General features: G+C 32.3%; 1 protein-coding gene across 2 annotated transcripts in view; it reads left to right on the top strand.

Annotated features, from left to right (window-relative positions):
• The window catches only part of LOC136027143 (chloride channel protein 2-like), a 78,525-nt gene that overhangs the window by 13,933 nt on the left and 44,460 nt on the right, over positions 1-20,132 (top strand). For both annotated transcript variants that reach the window (XM_065704112.1, XM_065704111.1), the window contains exons 4-8: positions 1,533-1,666; positions 8,197-8,353; positions 14,487-14,612; positions 14,898-14,979; positions 19,645-19,746. In XM_065704112.1, coding sequence (XP_065560184.1) covers positions 1,533-1,666; positions 8,197-8,353; positions 14,487-14,612; positions 14,898-14,979; positions 19,645-19,746 — 601 coding nt within the window. The remainder of the gene's footprint in view (positions 1-1,532; positions 1,667-8,196; positions 8,354-14,486; positions 14,613-14,897; positions 14,980-19,644; positions 19,747-20,132) is intronic.

The following is a 20,132-nucleotide window of genomic DNA, read 5'->3' on the forward strand; positions in this document are numbered from 1 at the left end:
CGTTATTCGACCACTGTCATCACTGCAGGCTTATCTCCATTATCACTATCTTGCATTGCAGGCTTATCTCCTTATTCTTCCAAACTTTTTTAAACTATGAAAAAAAAACCCCTGAGCCTTCGCTATTCTACTTTTAACATCATCACTGCTCCCACCGTCTTTACTAATAATACTACCAAGGCAAGTGAAGCTGCCCACCTGATCAATCTTTCCGTTACCAAACGTCACTTTTTCATCTTCACTTATTCCTAGCCTTTGTGACTTAGTATCCTTAACATTAATTTTCAAACCCGTGCTAGCCCCGTGAACTCGTAAAACCTCTAAAAGTCCATTCATTTTGCTCACACTTTTATCTAGGATGCTTAAATCATCAGAATAGTCATAATCCAGGAGAGTTTTTCCTCCCCGTTTGATTCCATGGCCTCCCATTGGCTTTTTGCGCTCATTAAGACGAAGTCCGTCAAAATGATCCATATAAAAACGGATAGAACACAACCATGCTTAACTCCTGATTTAATACAAAACAACCTGCTGACCTCATTTCCCACCTTAATTGCAGCAGTATTATTCTCGTTCATAGCACTAATCACTTTTATGTATTTGTCTGGTATACCATACAAGGATGAGACCTTTGCTAAAGCTCTTCTATCGACAGAATATAACACTTGCTCATAATCTATAAAACTGAGGACCAAAGGTGTTTGACAGCTAAGGCACTTCTTAATTATTAACCTAAGAGTAATAATTTGCGTAGCTTTGTTGTCCTCAGGTGGCTTGGTGCTACGGTGAGTTGCTGATAGTAGTAGTAGTTGTAGTAACTGAGTTTATTTGGTTGAAATATTCTGTTATGATTAGGTGCTTCTAAAGATTTCTTTCTTAGCTAAAGACATCAAAGAAGTTAAATGTATTTTTGATAGAAAACCCATACAGTGCTACTCTATATTGCTGAAAATAAAGCTGTCTAAGTTATATGACACCAAATAAACTTAGTTAAACCTTAGTAAATAATAAAATGATTATTCACAAATAGTATGGTTTGCTTTTCAGACTTGTTTCTTCTGAGCACTGAAAACTGATCAATTTCATTTTATTTTGCAAAATTAAAAGCTGAATATATGAAGATTTAAGCGTTAATTTGAGAAGAAAATCATTTTTAATGGTTTCATCATTCCACTACTTAAAAGTAATAGAGATTCAACACTTTCATTGCGTTCAAAATTCTAGTTGGTACATTCGCCGAGGCATTTCAACAGGCTACTGCTATCTTCCAATTACATCTGATTCTACAAGGCTTGTTTGACCAAATGTTCTTAGCTTTTACTACAAAAGTTAACCCACTCTACATTGTAAATTTGATTTACAATATTGTTTAATAATTTAAAAGATAAGTATTGAACAAGATTCAACCTTAGCCAATAAACTTTGGACACCTATGTCTTGCACGGTGAGTATTCTTTTGTTGGAGGGGGGAGGGTAAACTTTATTATTCCCGTGATTACCACTTTGAAATTGTGAGCATACGTTTCTTTCAGGGTCTGGAATGCCTGAAATGAGAACTATTCTTCGAGGAATAATTCTGAAAGAATACTTGTCATTTAGAACCCTTGTTGCAAAATGTGTTGGATTGACTGCAACTCTCGGAGCTGGAATGCCAATCGGAAAAGAAGTAAGTTGTATAGTCCAATGCTTTTTCAGTATATGTATTAACATCTTCGATATATATATATATATATATATATATACTAGCTGTTGGGGTGGCGCTTCGCGCCACCCCAACACCTAGTTGGTGGGGGCGCTTCGCGCCCCCCCCCAAGCCCCCCCGCGCGCGTAAGTCGTTACGCGCCATAATAGTTACGCGCCATTGTAGTTGTGTCCCTATGTCCCACCTGTGAATATAGATAGATATATATATATGGTTTTAACTACGTAAAACTTGCGAATATACAACATTCTTTGCTGTCCCATTGTCTTTGCATATAAATAGATTGTCAGGTTTACCGACTCTTGAACATGCAACATATAATGGTCCATGGGAAAACAATCTGTATTCAGATCTATACCTCATGATTCTAATGATTGCCCTTGAGCTTTGTTGATGGTGATTGCTAATCGACCATTCCCTGTCCCGGTGTCCCGGTCGTCATTTACATCCCCCTGTTTCCCCCGGTGTCCCCGTTGTAGTTGTGTCCCTGTGTCCCGGTCGTCATTTATATTCCCTGTGTCCCGGGTCCCGGTCGTCATTTGTATCCCGGTGTCCCGGTCTGTATATTTAGATTTTTAGATTTTTTAGTTTTTTTATTAGTTTTTAGTTTTTTTTTCTTTTTAGTTTTTTTGTCCCGGTCGTCATTTATATCCCCCTGTTTCCCCCGGTGTCCCCGTTGTAGTTGTGTCCCTGTGTCCCGGTCGTCATTTATATTCCCTGTGTCCCGGTCGTCATTTGTATCCCGGTGTACCGGTCTGTATATACATTCGTTTTTTAGTTTTGTTTTTCTCCTTTATTTTTTTCCTTTTTTTTTCTTTTTTAGTTTATTTAGATTTTTTAGTTTTTTTATTAGTTTTTAGTTTTTTTTTCTTTTTAGTTTTTTTGTAGTTTTTACCTTCTTTTTAGTTTTGTTAATTTTTTTTTTTACTTGTGTCCTGGTCGTCATTTATACTCCCTGTGTCCCGGTGCTTTGTTGATTGCTAATCGAACATTCCTTTTGTCCTGGTCGCTTTCTCTTTGAATGTCGTCATTTATTTTTTTCTTTTTTAGTTCTTTTAGTTTTTACCTTTTTTAGTTTTTTTTAGTTTATAGTTTTTTTAGTTTTTTACCTTTTTTTAGTTTTTTTAGTTTTTTTAGTTTTTTAGCTTTTTTATTTTTTTTATTAGTTTTTAGTTTTTTTGTAGTTTTTGCCTTTTTTTTAGTTTTTTTTAGTTTTTTAGCTTTTTTATTAGTTTTTAGTTTTTTTTGCCTTTTTTTAGTTTTTTTAGTTTTTTAGCTTTTTTATTTTTTTTATTAGTTTTTAGTTTTTTTTGCAGTTTTTGCCTTTTTTTAGTTTTTTCAGTTTTGACGTCACCTGATCCAGTTTTTTCAGGTGACGTCACCTGATCCACGATCCACAGATCCACAGACAACTTATTTTTATATATATAGATAGTTTTTTTTTTTTTTACTTATGTCCTGGTCGTCATTTATACTCCCTGTGTCCCGGTGCTTTGTTGATTGCTAATCGAACATTCCTTTTGTCCTGGTCGCTTTCTCTTTGAGTGTCGTCATTTATTAGTTTTTTCCTTTTTTTTTTAGTTTTTTATTGGTTTTTACCTTTATTTTAGCTTATTTTTCAGTTTTTTCCTTTTTTTTAGTTTTTTTTTATTTTTTATTTTTTTTAGTTTTTTACCTTTTTTTAGTTTTTTTAGTTTTTTTAGTTTTTTAGCTTTTTTACTTTTTTTATTAGTTTTTAGTTTTTTTTTGTAGTTTTTGCCTTTTTTTAGTTTTTTCAGTTTTTTTTTTAGTTTTTTATTGGTTTTTACCTTTATAGTTTTTTTAGTTTTTTAGCTTTTTTATTTTTTTTATTAGTTTTTAGTTTTTTTTGTAGTTTTTGCCTTTTTTTAGTTTTTTCAGTTTTGACGTCACCTGATCCAGTTTTTTCACCTTTTTTTTTTTTACTTATGTCCTGGTCGTCATTTATACTCCCTGTGTCCCGGTGCTTTGTTGATTGCTAATCGAACATTCCTTTTGTCCTGGTCGCTTTCTCTTTGAGTGTCGTCATTTATTAGTTTTTTCCTTTTTTTTTTAGTTTTTTATTGGTTTTTACCTTTATTTTAGCTTATTTTTCAGTTTTTTCCTTTTTTTTAGTTTTTTTTTATTTTTTATTTTTTTTAGTTTTTTACCTTTTTTTAGTTTTTTTAGTTTTTTTAGTTTTTTAGCTTTTTTACTTTTTTTATTAGTTTTTAGTTTTTTTTTGTAGTTTTTGCCTTTTTTAAGTTTTTTCAGTTTTTTTTTTAGTTTTTTATTGGTTTTTACCTTTATAGTTTTTTTAGTTTTTTAGCTTTTTTATTTTTTTTATTAGTTTTTAGTTTTTTTTTGTAGTTTTTGCCTTTTTTTAGTTTTTTCAGTTTTGACGTCACCTAATCCAGTTTTTTCAGGTGACGTCACCTGACACATCCATCCACACATCCATCCACACATCCACAGACAGACAACTTATTTTTATATATATAGATATATATATATATATATATATATATATATATATATATATATATATATATATATATATATATATATATATATATATATATATATATATATATATATATATATAATATATATTTGGTTGAAGCTTTTAAATGACTATTGAAATTAGTGAACAATTAAATAAAAAAAAAACAAGTTTTTTAACTGAAAGTAAGGAGCGACATTAAAACTTAAAACGAACAGAAATTACTCCGTATATGAACGAAGCTGTTCCCTCCTCAAAGCCCCGCTCTTTGCGCTAAAGTTTGACTCTTTCTCTCAAATGTACTTTTAAAACAGTAAAAATCTTTAGCGTAAATAGTGGGGCGTTGAGGAGGGAACAGCTTCGTTCATATACGGCGTACTTTCTGTTCGTTTTAAGTTTTAATGTCGCTCCTTACTTTCAGTTTTAAAAAAAACTTGTTTTTTTATTTAATTTCTGAACGTTTTTGAATTAATGCATGTTTTGATTTTGGCTCTCCTCACATGAATATTTAGAACGAAATTTATAAATTTTTTTGGCTAGATGGCTTTTTCTTAGTTTTGATCCGTCGATTTTGAGAAAAAAGGAGTGGGGGAGGAGGCTTAGTTGACCTTCAATCTTTTGGTTACTTAAAAGGCAACTATAACTTTTAATTTCTTACGAACGTTTTTATTAATAAAAAATATACGTAACTTCCGAATTAACTTTCGTAACGAACTTCTATATTCGTGTATTTTTATTACATATTTTATATATATCGATATGACGGGGTTCACCCCCTCTTTAATAACTTGCTCTTTACACTAAAGCTTAAATTTTGTCCCAGTTCTTTAAGAACGACCACTGAATCACAAAGGCCTTAGAAAGAAACAGCTGAAACTACCAAAAATACTTTACCGTAAAGAGCAGGTATTTAGGAGGAGATAAACCCCTCATATGCGTAATAATTTCCGTTCGTTTTGTTTTAATGCTGCTCCTTACTTTCAGTTGAAAAAACTTTTTCATATTTATCTTTTCATTGCTTTTGTTTTAAATAATATTAGACAATCCTGCGCCCCGTTCATGGAAACTTTCTCCTCTCATGACAAAGTCCTCCATGGAAAGATCCTCCCATGTAACCCGTTCCCCTCATCCCCCTCCCTATCCAAGAAAAAAATCCCCTAAAAACGTCTGTACACTTCCCAATAACCATTACTATATGTGAGCACTGGTCAAAGTTTGTAACTTGTAGCCCCTCCCACGGGGATGTGGGGGAGTAAGTCATCCCCAAAGACATAGTTATAAGGTTTTTTGACTATGCTGAACAAAATGGCTTTCTCAGAATTTTGACTCGTTGACTTTGGGGAAAAATGAGCGTGGGAGGGGTTCTAGGTGCCCTCCAATATTTTTGGTCACTTAAAAAGGGCACTAAAACTTTTAATTTTCGTTAGAATGGGCCCTCTCGTAACATTCTAGGGCCACTGGGTCGATACGATCAACCATGGGGAAAAGAAAAAAAACAAATAAACACGCATCCGTGATCGGTCTTCTGGCAAAAAATACGAAATTCCACATTTTTGTAGTTGGGAGCTTGAAATTTCTATAGTTGGGTTCTCTGATACGCTGAATGCGATGGTGTGATTTTCGTTAAGATTCTATGACTTTTGAGGTGTGTTCCCCCTATTTTCCAAAATAAGGCACATTTTCTCAGGCTTGTAACTTTTGACAAGTAAGACAGAAATGGATGAAACTTATATATTTTAAATCAGCATAAAAATCCGATTCTTTTGATGTATGTATTAGTATCAAAATCACATTTTTTCTAAAATTTCGTTTGCTATTGAACCGGATCGCTCGTTACTACAGTTCGTTACCACGAACTGTTTGATAATGTGTGCGCCAAGTTTTAATGGAATCTAAAACATTTTAAAAGTTTGTACGTGGTAATTCCAAAGGTGTTTTCTGGCACTTTTTGTTAAGGGCGCATTTATAACCCATTCTTTGAAACGAAATATGCTCTAACGAATGACCCAATCCCTGTTCCTGTTTCCTTATTGAGTCTCATTTAAGATGACCCAATGAGGTTAAGCAGTTTATTCAAAATGCTTTTATCTTCTTTCCTAAAACACAAAAATAGCTGCAATATCGGAGTTTTTAAACAAAAATATTCTTATTTGATCCTGAAGGGTACATAGTAAACCTTCTTACAAAAAACTATTCTTCAATAAAAAATCAGAAACTAACATCAGTTTTATTACTTTATTTATCTTCCTGTAAAGTTTATGTTTAACATACCGGGAATTGAATTCTGAAGCCAAATTATGCCAATCATTTTGGTACTTGATAAGCTAAATTTATCTGCACTAAAATTTATAAGGGAATCTGATCATTTCTGTTCCATTATTTCTTCTACTTTGCAAAATAAAGTGTTATTAAGTAAAATCAGTAACATTAACGAAAATAATACCTTTGGAAAAACCAAGCTTGAATACGTATTTTAACGTTTATATAATGAAATGCTTTATAGAGATGCCTAGATAAGGAACCATGGAATTTTATCAAAACTAAATTCAAAAAATATTTCTCTGTAAGGACACTCTTCCAAGGAAAATTGAAAAAAAAAAATCCATATTAAAACGTAAAATGAGCAGAAACAAAGTCAAACAGAAAGTAAAACTTAAAACAAACAGAAATTACTGTGAATGAATAAATGAAACCCAACACAAACAGGAATGAAAAGGGATAACCACATCAAACATAAAGATAACAGATATTGCTACAGATCAATAGTTGAATCCTAAAAATAACAGATCTTCAAATCAACAATCGAGTCAAAAATAAGACGAAAAGGAATAACCTCAAATAAGAGTAGAACTTTCGCTTTCCTAATCCTCCTAAAAATCGGAGTGACATTTGTACTTTATTTAAAACACAATATATGTATTCCAAACATTTTCTCTTTTATAATTGTGACCCAGAAAATTTTAAATTTGCCGTCATTTTGAGGATTTGATATTACCTTATTTTAAACAGTCAATATATTTTCATTAGTTCTTTTAATAATTGTGTTTGTTAACAAGAAATTCTTGTTTTGATGCTGTCAATGCTCTTACAAGTAGGAACCTCACAGTTTAAAATCCTTATGGTTTTCAGTAAAACACATATGACACTTAAGCAATTTAGAGAGTCTGATAGAAGGAGTAAGGGTGGTCCTTCTTATTTGTGGTAGCTCTTATTTGTAAACTTTGAATAACCTTGCGATATTGGTTTTATGGTGTTGATGCTGCTATAATAAATAAAAACACACTGATCAAAATAAAAATTGTTTTTAGTAAAGTAAATATGATACTCTTACCTTTGCAAGGTTTAGGGGGTGGTAGCTGTAGTTTCGTGCATGGCTATTTTTGTTTGTTTTGAACTTAGATTCTAATTTGGCCCTTTACTACCTTTGAAAAACTCATTTTTAGGAAAACTTTTTAGATTAATATTTAAAAAAATCGTTGTAATTACACAGTAAAAATCAAACAGTTCGTGTTAACTAACCCTAAGTAAGGAGTGAGGCGTAGTAATATTTTAAAACTTCAAAGCAGGAAATGAAATTTGATAGCAAATATACATCAGAATAACTATCATTCTTTGGTGATCTCACATATACAACATTCATTAACTTTTGAATTACTTAGTAAAAATTTTGAGCATATGAAAGTTCGAGAATTTAAGAAAAAAGAAAACGCCTATAATAAAGAAAATAATCTTGATGATAATTTCATCGTCCGAACCATCAAATTATACAGCTTCTTTAAAAGTATTAACTTTTGATTACTTTGAGCTACGGGTCACTCTTTACCATGTTGCAGCAATTGCTGCAACCATGACTATAGAAAAGTTAAGCAATTTAAGAAGCACAGAAGAAAAGTGAAATTTATTTTCTGCTATGATTGGTTCGTTGCTTCGAAATATGACTTTTCCTGTTTTGTGTGTGTCAGTTTCAAACATCTATCTTAATTTATTTTTCTAGGGCCCTTTAGTTCACATAGCAAGTATGGTTGCTTCTTTGATGTCAAAATTTGTAACTTCGCTAAAAGGAACCTATGAAAACGAATCAAGGAAAATAGAATTGCTTGCTGCGGCGTGTGCTGTTGGAGTGTCAGCATGCTTTGGTGCACCCATCGGTGGTAAATTTCCTTAAAACGTTTACTTTACCTCAATGTTTCTTAGGCCTACGTCTTATTCGTGGTCTCTTTCAAACTTTTAACTAACCATGGCTTTTGAGCATAAAAAATGCCTAACTACTCTTCTGCAGCACCATTCTTATTTTCTTATTTTCCTTAGTTTCTTATTTTCCTTTCCTTTTGTTTCTAAGGTTTTCCTTTTGTTTTTAAGGTTCTTGAGCTTTTTATCCAATGTTATATCCATTATTGGTATGAATATTAATACTTTATATCCAATATTAATGCTAAAAAGAATCTGCTTTCAATACGAACTCCAGGTATATAATATAAAAGTTATGCATCAAAGATTAATAGCATGAGAAAAATTACATAAGTTTGGAAAAGAGAGAGAATACCCTCTAAAAGGGGTATGATATTGACGAGAGTCACATGATCAATTTCAAAATTTTTAAGAATTAAACAATGGATGTCACAACCCTTATCTACAGACATAATTAAGTTGTTATATTTTCCGAATTATAGTTACAAACATGTCTTTTTGGTGGGTTATTCCTTTTCTTTTCTTTCTTTTTTTTCCCCTACTGGGGTGATTGTATAGAGTTCGCCGTCATAGTATGTTGGAAGAAGCCTCAGTGCAATGAAAATTGAAAGTCCTATAGAAAGTCTATCATAAGTGCCAATTTCCGCTGTTTTATGCCACAAGCTAAGTTGTCACGTGTCTTGTGGCAAGACAACGATATATAACCGAAGAGGGTAAAAATCATGTGTGTAAACATTGTGAAAGAGTCAAGAAACTTGGAACAACCCAAACATATTTTTAGTTACAAAAGCCATCCTGCTGGAGTTCCCTAAATTTTTGCCTACGTACAAATAAAGCCTAACTTTAGACAATCTAAAAATTGATTGATCTAAAAATAGATTGAAAAATTTTTCAATCTATTTTTGTATAGATAAATATAGTTTATAGTGTATTTATTTTTGGTTTATATATAAAAATTTTAATTAAATAGTTCAGGTTTAATTAAATAGTACAGAGTTAATAGGTAAGTAATTCCGTGGACTTTCGTGCAACAGCAAACCCGCATCGGTTTTCTCCAGCGCGAAAGTGTTGTTATGATTATTTATTTGTTTGTGAATGTGGATTAATAAACTTAAACTTACTTCACTAGAAAATAAAATGTATAATTTACTAAGGGCAACGTTCCGTTCTTTAATATAGCGCTAGTTACCGCTGCGTCCCGGATTTGTAGTTCAATTACTACAAGCTGTTCTTTAATACAGAATTTTAGCGATCCTGAACTGAAAACGAATATAAGAAAAAAATGATTTTTTTTTAATTGAAATACACATTAAATCACGCTTCGGGTAGATAGAACCTAACAAAAAATAGAAATAATTTTTAAACTTTCAGGTAATTTTCTAGTTTTAATTAAAAAAAAAATTAAAAGTATGGCTCAGAAATCATAAATGATTTATTAGTTTACATAATAACTTTAGCAATCCTGAACTGAGAAATGAAATAAATGAAATTATCTTGTCGAAAGATAAAAGGTGTTATAAAAATTGCATTCGCTTATTACGTCATCTTTGGTTACAACCTACGATTATGATCATTATTATCAAGCTTGTGCATAAAAATGCCTTTTTTTGTAAAAAGTGATCTTATTTTAAAAACTTTGTGTTTTTAATTACAAAAGGCATGCAATTTTCTTTAAGACGAGCCATTAAACAGCTCTCTCTGATTTTCCGGCACCCAGCTATCTGTATTGAAAAAAAAAACGAAATAAAAGATGCCCTCGATGCGGAATATCATGGTTTCAGCCACTTTTCTGGATTTTTAAACCAATATATTTTTTTCTTCATGTTTTCTAACTTTCGGTTACTATGGGCTGCAATTCACCTTTTACTAGGCTGCAGCTATTGCTGCAACCACGATGTTGCAGTTTTTTAGTTGTTCTATCAAACAGTTCGTGGTAACGAACTGTAGTAAGGAGCGACCCGGCTCAATAGTAACCAAAACTCTAAAAAATGGAATTTTGATACCAATAGCTATATCAAAAGAATCGCATTTTAATGCTGGTTTTAAATATATAAGTTTCATCAAGTTTAGTCTTACCCATCAAAAGTTACGAGCCTGAGAAAATTTGCGTTATTTTAGAAAATAGGGGGAAACACCCCCTAAATGTCATAGAATCTTAACGAAAATCACACCATCAGATTCAGCGTATCAGAGAACCCTATTGTAGAAGTTTCGAGCTCCTATCTACAAAAATTTGGAATTTTGCATTTTTTGCCAGAAGGCAGATCACGGATGCGTGTTTATTTGTTTTTTTTTTTTTCCCAGGGGTGATCGTATCGACCCAGTTGTCCTAGAATGTTGCAAGAGGGCTCATTCTAACGGAAATGAAAAGTTCTAGTGCCCTTTTTAAGTGACCAAAAAAATTGGAGGGCACCTAGGCCCCCTCCCACGCTAATTATTTTCCCAAAGTCAACGGATCAAAATTCTGAGATAGCCATTTTATTCAGCATAGTCGAAAAACCTTATAACTATGTCTTTGGGGACGACTTACTCCCCCACAGTCTCCGTGGGAGGGGCAACAAGTTACAAACTTTGACCTGTGCTTACATATAGTAATGGTTATTGGGAAGTATACAGGCGTTTTCAGGAGGATTTTTTTGGTTGGGGGGAGGGGTTGAGAAGAGGGGGATATGCTGGGGGAACTTTCCATCGAGAATTTGTCATGGGAGAAGAAAACTTCCATGAAGGGAGAGCAGGATTTACTAGCATTATTTAAAAAAAAAAATTAAAAAATAAATGTGAAAAGCTTTTTCACCTGGAAGTAAGGAACAGCAATAAAACTTAAAACAAACAGAAATTATTACCCATATAAGGGGCTCACCTCCTTATGATACCTAGCTCTTTACGCTAAAGTTTTTTTAGTAATTTCAACTATTTATTCTACGGCTTTTGTGATTCAGGGGTCATTCTTAATGAATTGGGATAAAATTTAAGCTTTAGTGTAAAGAGCGAGGTACTGACGATAGGGCGAATCCCCTCATGTATGTAATAAAAACATGAGAATACGAAAGTTCTTTACGTAAGCTAATTTATAAGTTACGTAAATCTTTTACCAATAAAATGATTCGTAAAAAATTAAAAGTTCTAGTTGCCTTTTTAATTAACCAAAAAATCGGAGGGCAACTAGGCTTCGCTCCCGCTCTTTTTTTCTCAAAATCATTCGATCAAAATTATGAGAAAGCCATTTAGCCCCCCCCAAAAAAATATGCAAAATTTCGTTTTGATTATTCCTATGTGGAGAGCCAAAATCAAAACATGCATTGATTCAAAAACGTTCAGAAATTAAATAAAAAAAAACGAGTTTTTTTAACTGAAAGTAAGGAGCGACATTAAAACTTAAAACGCACAGAAATTACTTCGTATATGAAAGAGGCTGCTTCCTCATCAACGCCCCGCTCTTTACGCTAAAGTTTTTTAATGTTTTAAAAAGAAGAATTGAGAGAAAGAGTCAAACTTTAGCGTAAAGAGCGGGGCGTTGATGAGGAAGCAGCCTCTTTCATATACGAAGTAATTTCTGTGCGTTTTAAGTTTTAATGTCGCTCCTTACTTTCAGTTAAAAAAACTCGTTTTTTTTATTTAATCTATATTAATGAACCTGGTCTAATAGTATTTGAGTCAGTATAGGCTGAGTTCATTCTTTATTGTATCTATTCCGAAGGTCGCAGGTTCAGTTCCTGCCACGGACAATTTTTACACATTAGTCAAGCTGAACTTCTATTAATAGCTACTTGACTAACACCATTTATGATGAGTTACATCGATCCTTTATAGACAGAAGGGTATGGGACAAGGCGGTTCGAAAAGTCTAGTCCTTTTTTGACCTGAATCAGGAATCAGCAACAGGAAAAAGCCTACGGCTTTTTCTTATTTGAAATAGTAAGAGACGAACTTCAAAGAATCAGGTAGCTATCTAAATCCAAAATGTGCCATGTTTTATTCTTTACCAGGTTTCAGCCCTTTCTACAGCCTTGATATCGATTAAACTTACATAATTCCCATTTATAATTAAACTAGACCCTTCCTTAATATTATTTTAATTGTGGTCAGTTTAGTTCAATTACAATAGACTATAGTTCAATCTTTAATATAATTTATATGCAGCAATTTCCTTAAAAACGAGCGATTACACGGCTCTCTATTACGATAAATATCTACGATTATGACGTCATTCATCAATGAAAAGGTAGTTTTTTGTAAAAAAAATATTTTATATTAAAAATTATTTTTTTAAATTACAAAAGGTTTTTAACCCCATAAATATCCTTTAAAATGAACCATTAAATCGTTCTCTGCGATGTTCCAGTGCCCTGATATCTGAGGAAAATAAGAAGAAGAAAAAAAGACACCGTATATGCAGAATTTCGTGGTGGCTGCCACTTTTTGATTTTCAAGCCAGTATATTTCTCTTGTTGTTCACGCCAAGGGACTATAAATTTCCTATATTGGGGTATTGGACAATTTGCTTCTAATTGTATGCTACGTTTTCTGATCTGATTCTTTTTAGGAGTTATGACATATTTCATTTTTTACTATGGGACGTGATCGTCTCTCACTAGGTTGCTGGCTACCACTGCAACACGGATACGACGAATTATACAGATTTTTTATGTAATTACTAGGTTGCTAGGTACCTCTGCAACTCGGGAAAATTCTTGTCGTGATCTGACACTATTTACAAGAGTTGTGGGCTACTACATTTCTTAGTATTGGGTGTGATCGTATCTTGCTAGGTTGCTAGCTACCGGTGCAACCCTTATTACTATAATTACTTGACTCTTGATGTTTTCTCTTTTATAATTTTTTATTTGTTCACTTGAGACCATTTCTTGTCAATATTTAAAATCATTCCGTTAAAATTACGTATGGAGTAGTTAGAACCTAGCAAAAAACAAAACTAATTTTAAAGTTTTTGGGTATTTTTCTAGTTTTAATTATAAAGTTAAAATTATTGCTCGGACACCATAAATATTTTTCTAGTCTACATAATAACTTTAGCGATCCTGAACTGAGAACTAAATAAAATAAAATTATTTTGTCGAAAGATAAACGTGTATCAGTCAGTATTGGATTCACTTATTACGTCTTACATGACGTGATAAGTGAAACTAGTTTTAAAATTGTCATGTGTTTTTATAGTTTTAATTAAAAAATTAAATTTATTGCTTAGTCACCATAAATATTTTTTGCAGTTTACATAATAACCTTAGCGATCCTGAACTGACAACTAAAATAATAAAAAAAAAATTCGGTGGAAATAAAGCAAAACATTAGAGAGATTAGCACTTCAGGAGTCAAGCTAAAAAAAATTCTGGTTCCAGGAGGTAAGCAGATGCTACTAATATTTACTACTACAGAGCTATAGAAAATGTCGTTTTTCGTAAAAAAATAGTTTTGTTCTGAAATTATTTGTTAATTATTAAATGTTTTAAACACATAAATTTCCTTTCAAATGCGCCATCAAAAAGCTCTCTATGATTTTCTAGAGCCGAGCTAATTGAGGCAAAAAAACTGAAAAAAGATGACGTCGATGCAGAATAGGCCATCGTCGTTGTAGCCACTTTTCTTGATTTTCAAACTAATATATTTTCCTTGTTATTCAGGCCAAGGGACAGTTAGTTTCCTATATAGGCGTATTGGACAAGGCAGTTCTATTAGTGTAGTTCTTTGTTTTTGATCAGACCTAGTTTTAGGAGTTTTTACTATGGGACGTGATTGTCTCTTACTAGGTTGCTAGCTACCGCTGCAACCCAAACAGCAACTGATCTATGATATACATAATTCATATGATGATGCACTATTTTGAATTTGTTACAATTGCGATATTTTTGGGCATTGGATTTATTCGATATTTTCCTTGTATTTCTTCGAGCAGAAAAAAATATTATTTTTTTAAAAAGGTTGCAAATCTTGTTTAGTGAAATGAATTTTGAGCACTCGTGATTTTTCAAAAATTCCAGTTTCAGAGAATATGGCCATTGTCTCTCCTTTGATTATTTTTTACATTTATTATTTGATTCAATTACCTTATTATAAATTTTCTATAACTTTAATTTACAGGAGTTTTGTTCAGTATAGAGGTAACGTCAGTTTTCTTCGCTATACGCAGCTATTGGAGAGGCTTCTACTCAGCTGTTTTTGGCACACTGACTTTTAGGCTTCTGGCATACTGGTATGAAGACCATGGTGAGTAGCATTTTAAGGTATTTAATAGTTAATATTGCTGAGGAAGGAGCGGCAGCTTTTTGTCGAGGATAGAAAAGAAGTTATCTTGATTTGCTATTATCTTTTTCTTTTTCACTGTTTCCATTTCTTGGTATATCTAGCAACTTTTAATTTTAAGATTCAAAATTGAATGTCATTAAAGTCTACTGTTTTCCTCAATATTATTTTTTTTTTAATTACTATATTTAAGAGCTGGTTGTCGTATTCGACTAGGCAGTTGTATGATGTCAATGTTTTTGCTTTTAGATACGATTACTGCCATCTTTAGGACAAACTTTTTGGAGCTTCCATATGATCCACACGAGCTTTTCATTTACTCTATATTTGGGTAAGTACCCAGTTTATTTTCTTCAAGGTCTTTTTGTAATTGAGAACATGGCTTTGGTTTGGTCAAACTAAAAATAATAGCTGAATCGTTTTTTTTTCTCTTTGAACTTGAATTAGTCTACAGGCTTAAAAGGGTCGCTCCTTAAAAGGATTTTGTGAACTTCTTACCAAAGCAAAAGCATAAAGTGTGTTAAATTACACTCTTTGAAAAATTTCTTCGATTTTTTTCTTGTCTTTTTTATAGCTGTAACTCTTCGATAGGAGTATTGATAGCTCACGTTTAGAAGAGCGCCAAGATCAAACTGATATGTCAGATACAGATGAAACATTGCCGTCATCTAGAAAATCATTCAGACGTAAATACAACGATAAGGGATGACAGTTTTTTATTTGCCTTAATTAAACTAACAATGTATTATTTTTAATTTAGTGATATTTCAACTGAATAATGATTATAGTAACTGCAGTGCTGCTTTTTTAATCCTAATATATAGTAGAACCATGATTGGGTGCTTAAGATTGGATTCTGTCTGTTTACCCTGGTTTTTCAATAAGACCTGAACCTAAGCAAAATAGACATCTAAAAGCAAGACACTTCAAAGTTTCACACATAATGCACCGTTATATTAGGATTTTCAGTCTTCATGATTGGAGTCCTCTAAGTAGGATTCATCTGCCTGTGCTCCTTATATAACCCCGCCTTTGAGCCTTTAAAATTTTTAAATCAAACGTCCAAGTCGTTCGTGAGATATTGCATATGTCTCATTTTGATAACTTGGGTACACGTGATGTACTCTGATCTGCCTTGATACTTCACACTGTATTGGTCCTAATTCCTATTAGGGTCTAAAGTGTTAAAGCGTCTAAGGAGGTAAAACATCGAAATCTGTTGATTCCCATCCCATAAATTCAAAATTCAGTGTTCCATTGCTCTCCTGTCACACTACAAAAGTTTCAGCTTGATCGCTCAAGCCATTCCTGAGATCCAGTAGATGGGCTACATCAGTAATCTATTTTTACATGTAGGATCTTTAACTAATTTACAAATCGTTCCCTAAATCAAATTCCACGGTGCATTTGATCCCTTAATACCTCCCTCAAATTCTAAAGCCATCCCTTAGGCAATTCGGAATATCACTGATACGGAATATCGATCTGATAGGCTGTTTACACGTGGTTCTTTTGATTTTAAATCGCGAATAGGTTTTAGTTCATGAATAGGTTTTAGTTCAATAGTGACTTATAGTGCAAAAACTTTTTGACAGATTGGAGGCAAAAATGTACAGTCTACCTGTTCTCCTCTGCTTCTTCCAATAGCTGAAATCTGAGGTCCAGTCACTCCCCCAAACACTCAAAGGAAGTTCAATTTGATCATCAATGCCATTTTTGAGATTGTGCAACATTTTGATAACCTGCCAACATGAGCGTTTTTAACCCCTCCCTTCCACTCAAAATAAAAGTTAATCCTCAAAAATGCTGTTGGCTTTTATGTATCCAAATAGGCTACCCCGAAAATTAAAAAGAAAATAGATATGTTTATTTAAAAGGCACCCCAAGAGATGCTGCACTCGGGACAACTCCTTGCCCCCTAGTGATGCTACTGTTTAAAGTTTGGTGTGATGATTGATTTTAATTTCTGCTCGGTTTAAATTTCATTTATTCAGTCATAGTAATTTTGTTTGTTTTAATTTTCACTGATAAAAATTTGAAAAAATTTGCTTTTTCAACGCTTGAAAATATGGGCCTAAGAAATTGTTTTACAGTTTAAGCATCCTTCTTCAGGGACGTGTCTCCAGCATTTTTATTGGGGATAGAGGGGTTCATATCCTGATAGTCAAGGGGCATGGGACATATAATAAATTTTTCTCCTCATTATTGAAGGGGAGCAACTGCCCTCACCCTGCTCACTCAAACGAAGTCACTGCCCCTCTTCATAAGAGAAATCCATTGTTAAATAGCTGCTCGTTTTTTTTTTATATACTGCATTCACGTTCAGGAACAAACGGTATGCTGCAACCCAGTGTGGCTCCTGAGACTGGGAGGCTATATAAGCACCCTTTTGATGGATCTCAGAATCCATGTTGAATGATATTTGGGCTCTGTTCAGGCGAAAATTAGGGTTCTACGAGCCAAAATACTTGAATGGGGCAATTTTTGGAGCGATTTCTTTTGTTACTTAAGAAGGGGACTAGATCTGTAAGTATTAGACCCTCTTTTAATAAATAAAACTATGAACTATGAAGAATCACATTTCAACCCTCTTTCTCTTTAAAACTTAATTTTTTTTTTATCTTGTTGCCTTAGATTTCAGGCATAAATTTGATTTAATTGCATAATTTTTATCAAGACCCCAAGCAAAAGGCTCAAAAGGCTTTAGAACTTTTACGGTTAGGAGAAAGGAAAGAGAACCGTAAAAGGAAAGGGAAACTTAAGTTTGTAGTTTGACTTTGACATTCAATTAAATTTTTTCTTGTTATAAGATTTATTTATTCATCTATATCAGTATCTGTTATCTTAATGTTTGATATAATCATTTGCTTTACTTTCTGTTCATTTCAGTTTTCATTTATTCTTTGATAGCAATTTCTGATCGTTTTGAGTTTGAATTATTACAATGCTTATCTCTGCTTGTCTTAAGTTTAATATGGCTCTTTACTTATCTTTGGAAAACTTTTTTTCGAGAAGTTGTTTTTAATGAATTTCTGCTCGTTTTTGATTGCCAAAGTTTTTAGGACAGGGGTTGGACAACGTTGAACCGCCCAGACGATTCTTAATCGTGAAAACCCACCAAAATAAGACCATGGCTATTGTATAGTGGTCAGTGACTGGTATGATTCAATACAGCTTTCTGCAATCGGGCCAGACCATCACAGCAGCGTCCCATTGTGAGTAAATCGGTAGAAGAGGCACTGGTCAATAGAAGAGGTCCGATTTCGCTCAACGACCAAACCTGTCTACCCGTTTCACAAATTAGTGTCCAAAAATTAAACGAATTTAGCATCGAAGCTTAGAATCACCCGCCATATTCGTCTGACCTTTTTTTCTAGGAAAAAAGAAGAATAGGAATATATTGAAGTCTTCTTAAATACAGAATACCAGAAATTTGTCAAAGAATAGCAATGAGCTAGATTAAGCCAAAAATGAGCAGAAATAAAGTCAAATAAATTTCCAAGCATAGAACTATCACAGATCACCATCAATAAATAACTGAAACCTAAAACGAATAGAAATTATAATAAATAACAGAGTCAAATTCAAAACGAGCAGAAACTAAGATGAGAAGGTCTGACGCCCCCATGCCTTCTGAAGACCAGAGTCACTCTTAAAGGGGACCGGGTGGACTGTCTTGGGCACCTGAACCGAGGTATAGGGGTACTACGGCAGGGGGATTGCGTACTTTGATCAAAATTTCACTCTGATTCAGCTTTATAATTAAATTTGAGGCGCGGAGGGGTGCTATAATTGATTTTCCCCTGGGCACCACCAACCCTAGGAACGGCTGTGCTGAAGACCAGGACATAATCTGCACTTGAATTAAAATAAAAATTATTTTAAATGTTTTCCCTTTTTTAACTTTAATTGATCCAAAATTACTAAAATTTCAGGAATAAATGTCAGTAGATATTTATTTAAACGTCAATCCACAGTCATTTTTTGATTTTTCAGTAATCTTGGTCATAATGGTGTTTCTTATAATATTACGAGAAATAGAAACATTCAGTTCGAAATAAGGATAGTTTTCAGTAAAGTACTAATTATGTTCTGTCTTAAGAAGGCATGAGTGGTGTCATTGGTGCTAATCTTAGTTTCTGCTCGTTTTGAATCTGACTCAGTTATTTATCGTTATTTCTTTTGGTTTTTGGGTTTTATTTATTTATTGATGTGGATTTGTGGTAGTCTTACGCTTAAAGAATTATTTAACTTTATTTCTGATTATTTTTGGTTTAATGTAGTCTTTATTTTTCTTTCAAAAAGTTCTTTTGTTAAAATTTTTTAAATTAATTTTTGAAAAGACTAAAGTGTTTTATGATGTTTTATTGTTTAGCAATTATATTACTCCATAAAAAAAAAAGATGAAAAAGAAGAAAAACAACTCGAAACTCTTTATTATGATGAGCCAAACTTTCAAAAATTCCGAAAATTTGGTGAATTGCTTGGAAAGTACAGTTATTATAGGAGAAACCAAAAGAGCCTCCTTTATGCAAATAGTGGGAGAGGAGTAGGCAAGGGACCCAAGTCTACCCCTTGTAAGAGGGGTAGACTTATCATTTGTTCTGATAACAAATTATTTGTTTTCATTTGCTTGCTTATCATTTGTTCGTATCTGGTAGACTTATTTTAAAAAGACTTATCCTTAAGAACGAATAACTATGGAATTAGTAAAAGAAAAATTCCAAAGTAACAGAAACAGAATTTAAACAAAAGTCTGAACCCACACCCCTAAGAAAATAACAACAACAGAATGATTTGAATGAAAGATTAAATAGATTTAAAAATAGTCGAGGTATATACTATTATTTAGCTTAATTTTATGATTATTTCAAGGTATACACGAGATATATGCTTAATTTTGATATTTGTTTTGATATAAGATATCTTATTATTTTGATATTTATTTTGATATTCTGTTAATATTTGTTTATTAAGATACAGTTTTATATTTCAGGATGCTTTGTGGGCTTTTAGGAGCTATATTCGTATTTTGTCATAGACAATATGTAATGTTCCTCCGAAACTGCAAATGTTTGAAGGCTTTTTTTGCCAGAAAGTAAGTATATATTCAATTGTTTAATTCACCGTATTATTAAGCGTTTAGATCAATTTTGATTTCAATTTGAGCAAATATTATCAGTTACTTTAGTTTATACTCACACACACGCACATATATATATATATATATATATATATATATATATATATATATATATATATATATATATATATATATATATATATATATGTATATATATATATATATATATATATATATATATATATATATATATATATATATATATATATATATATATATATATATAATATATATATATATATATATATACATATATATATATATATATATATATATATATATATATATATATATATATATATATATATATATATATATGTATATATATATATATATATATA

The sequence above is a fragment of the Artemia franciscana genome, chromosome 5 (assembly GCF_032884065.1).
Source record: "Artemia franciscana chromosome 5, ASM3288406v1, whole genome shotgun sequence".
Classification (NCBI taxonomy): Eukaryota; Metazoa; Arthropoda; class Branchiopoda; order Anostraca; family Artemiidae; genus Artemia; species Artemia franciscana.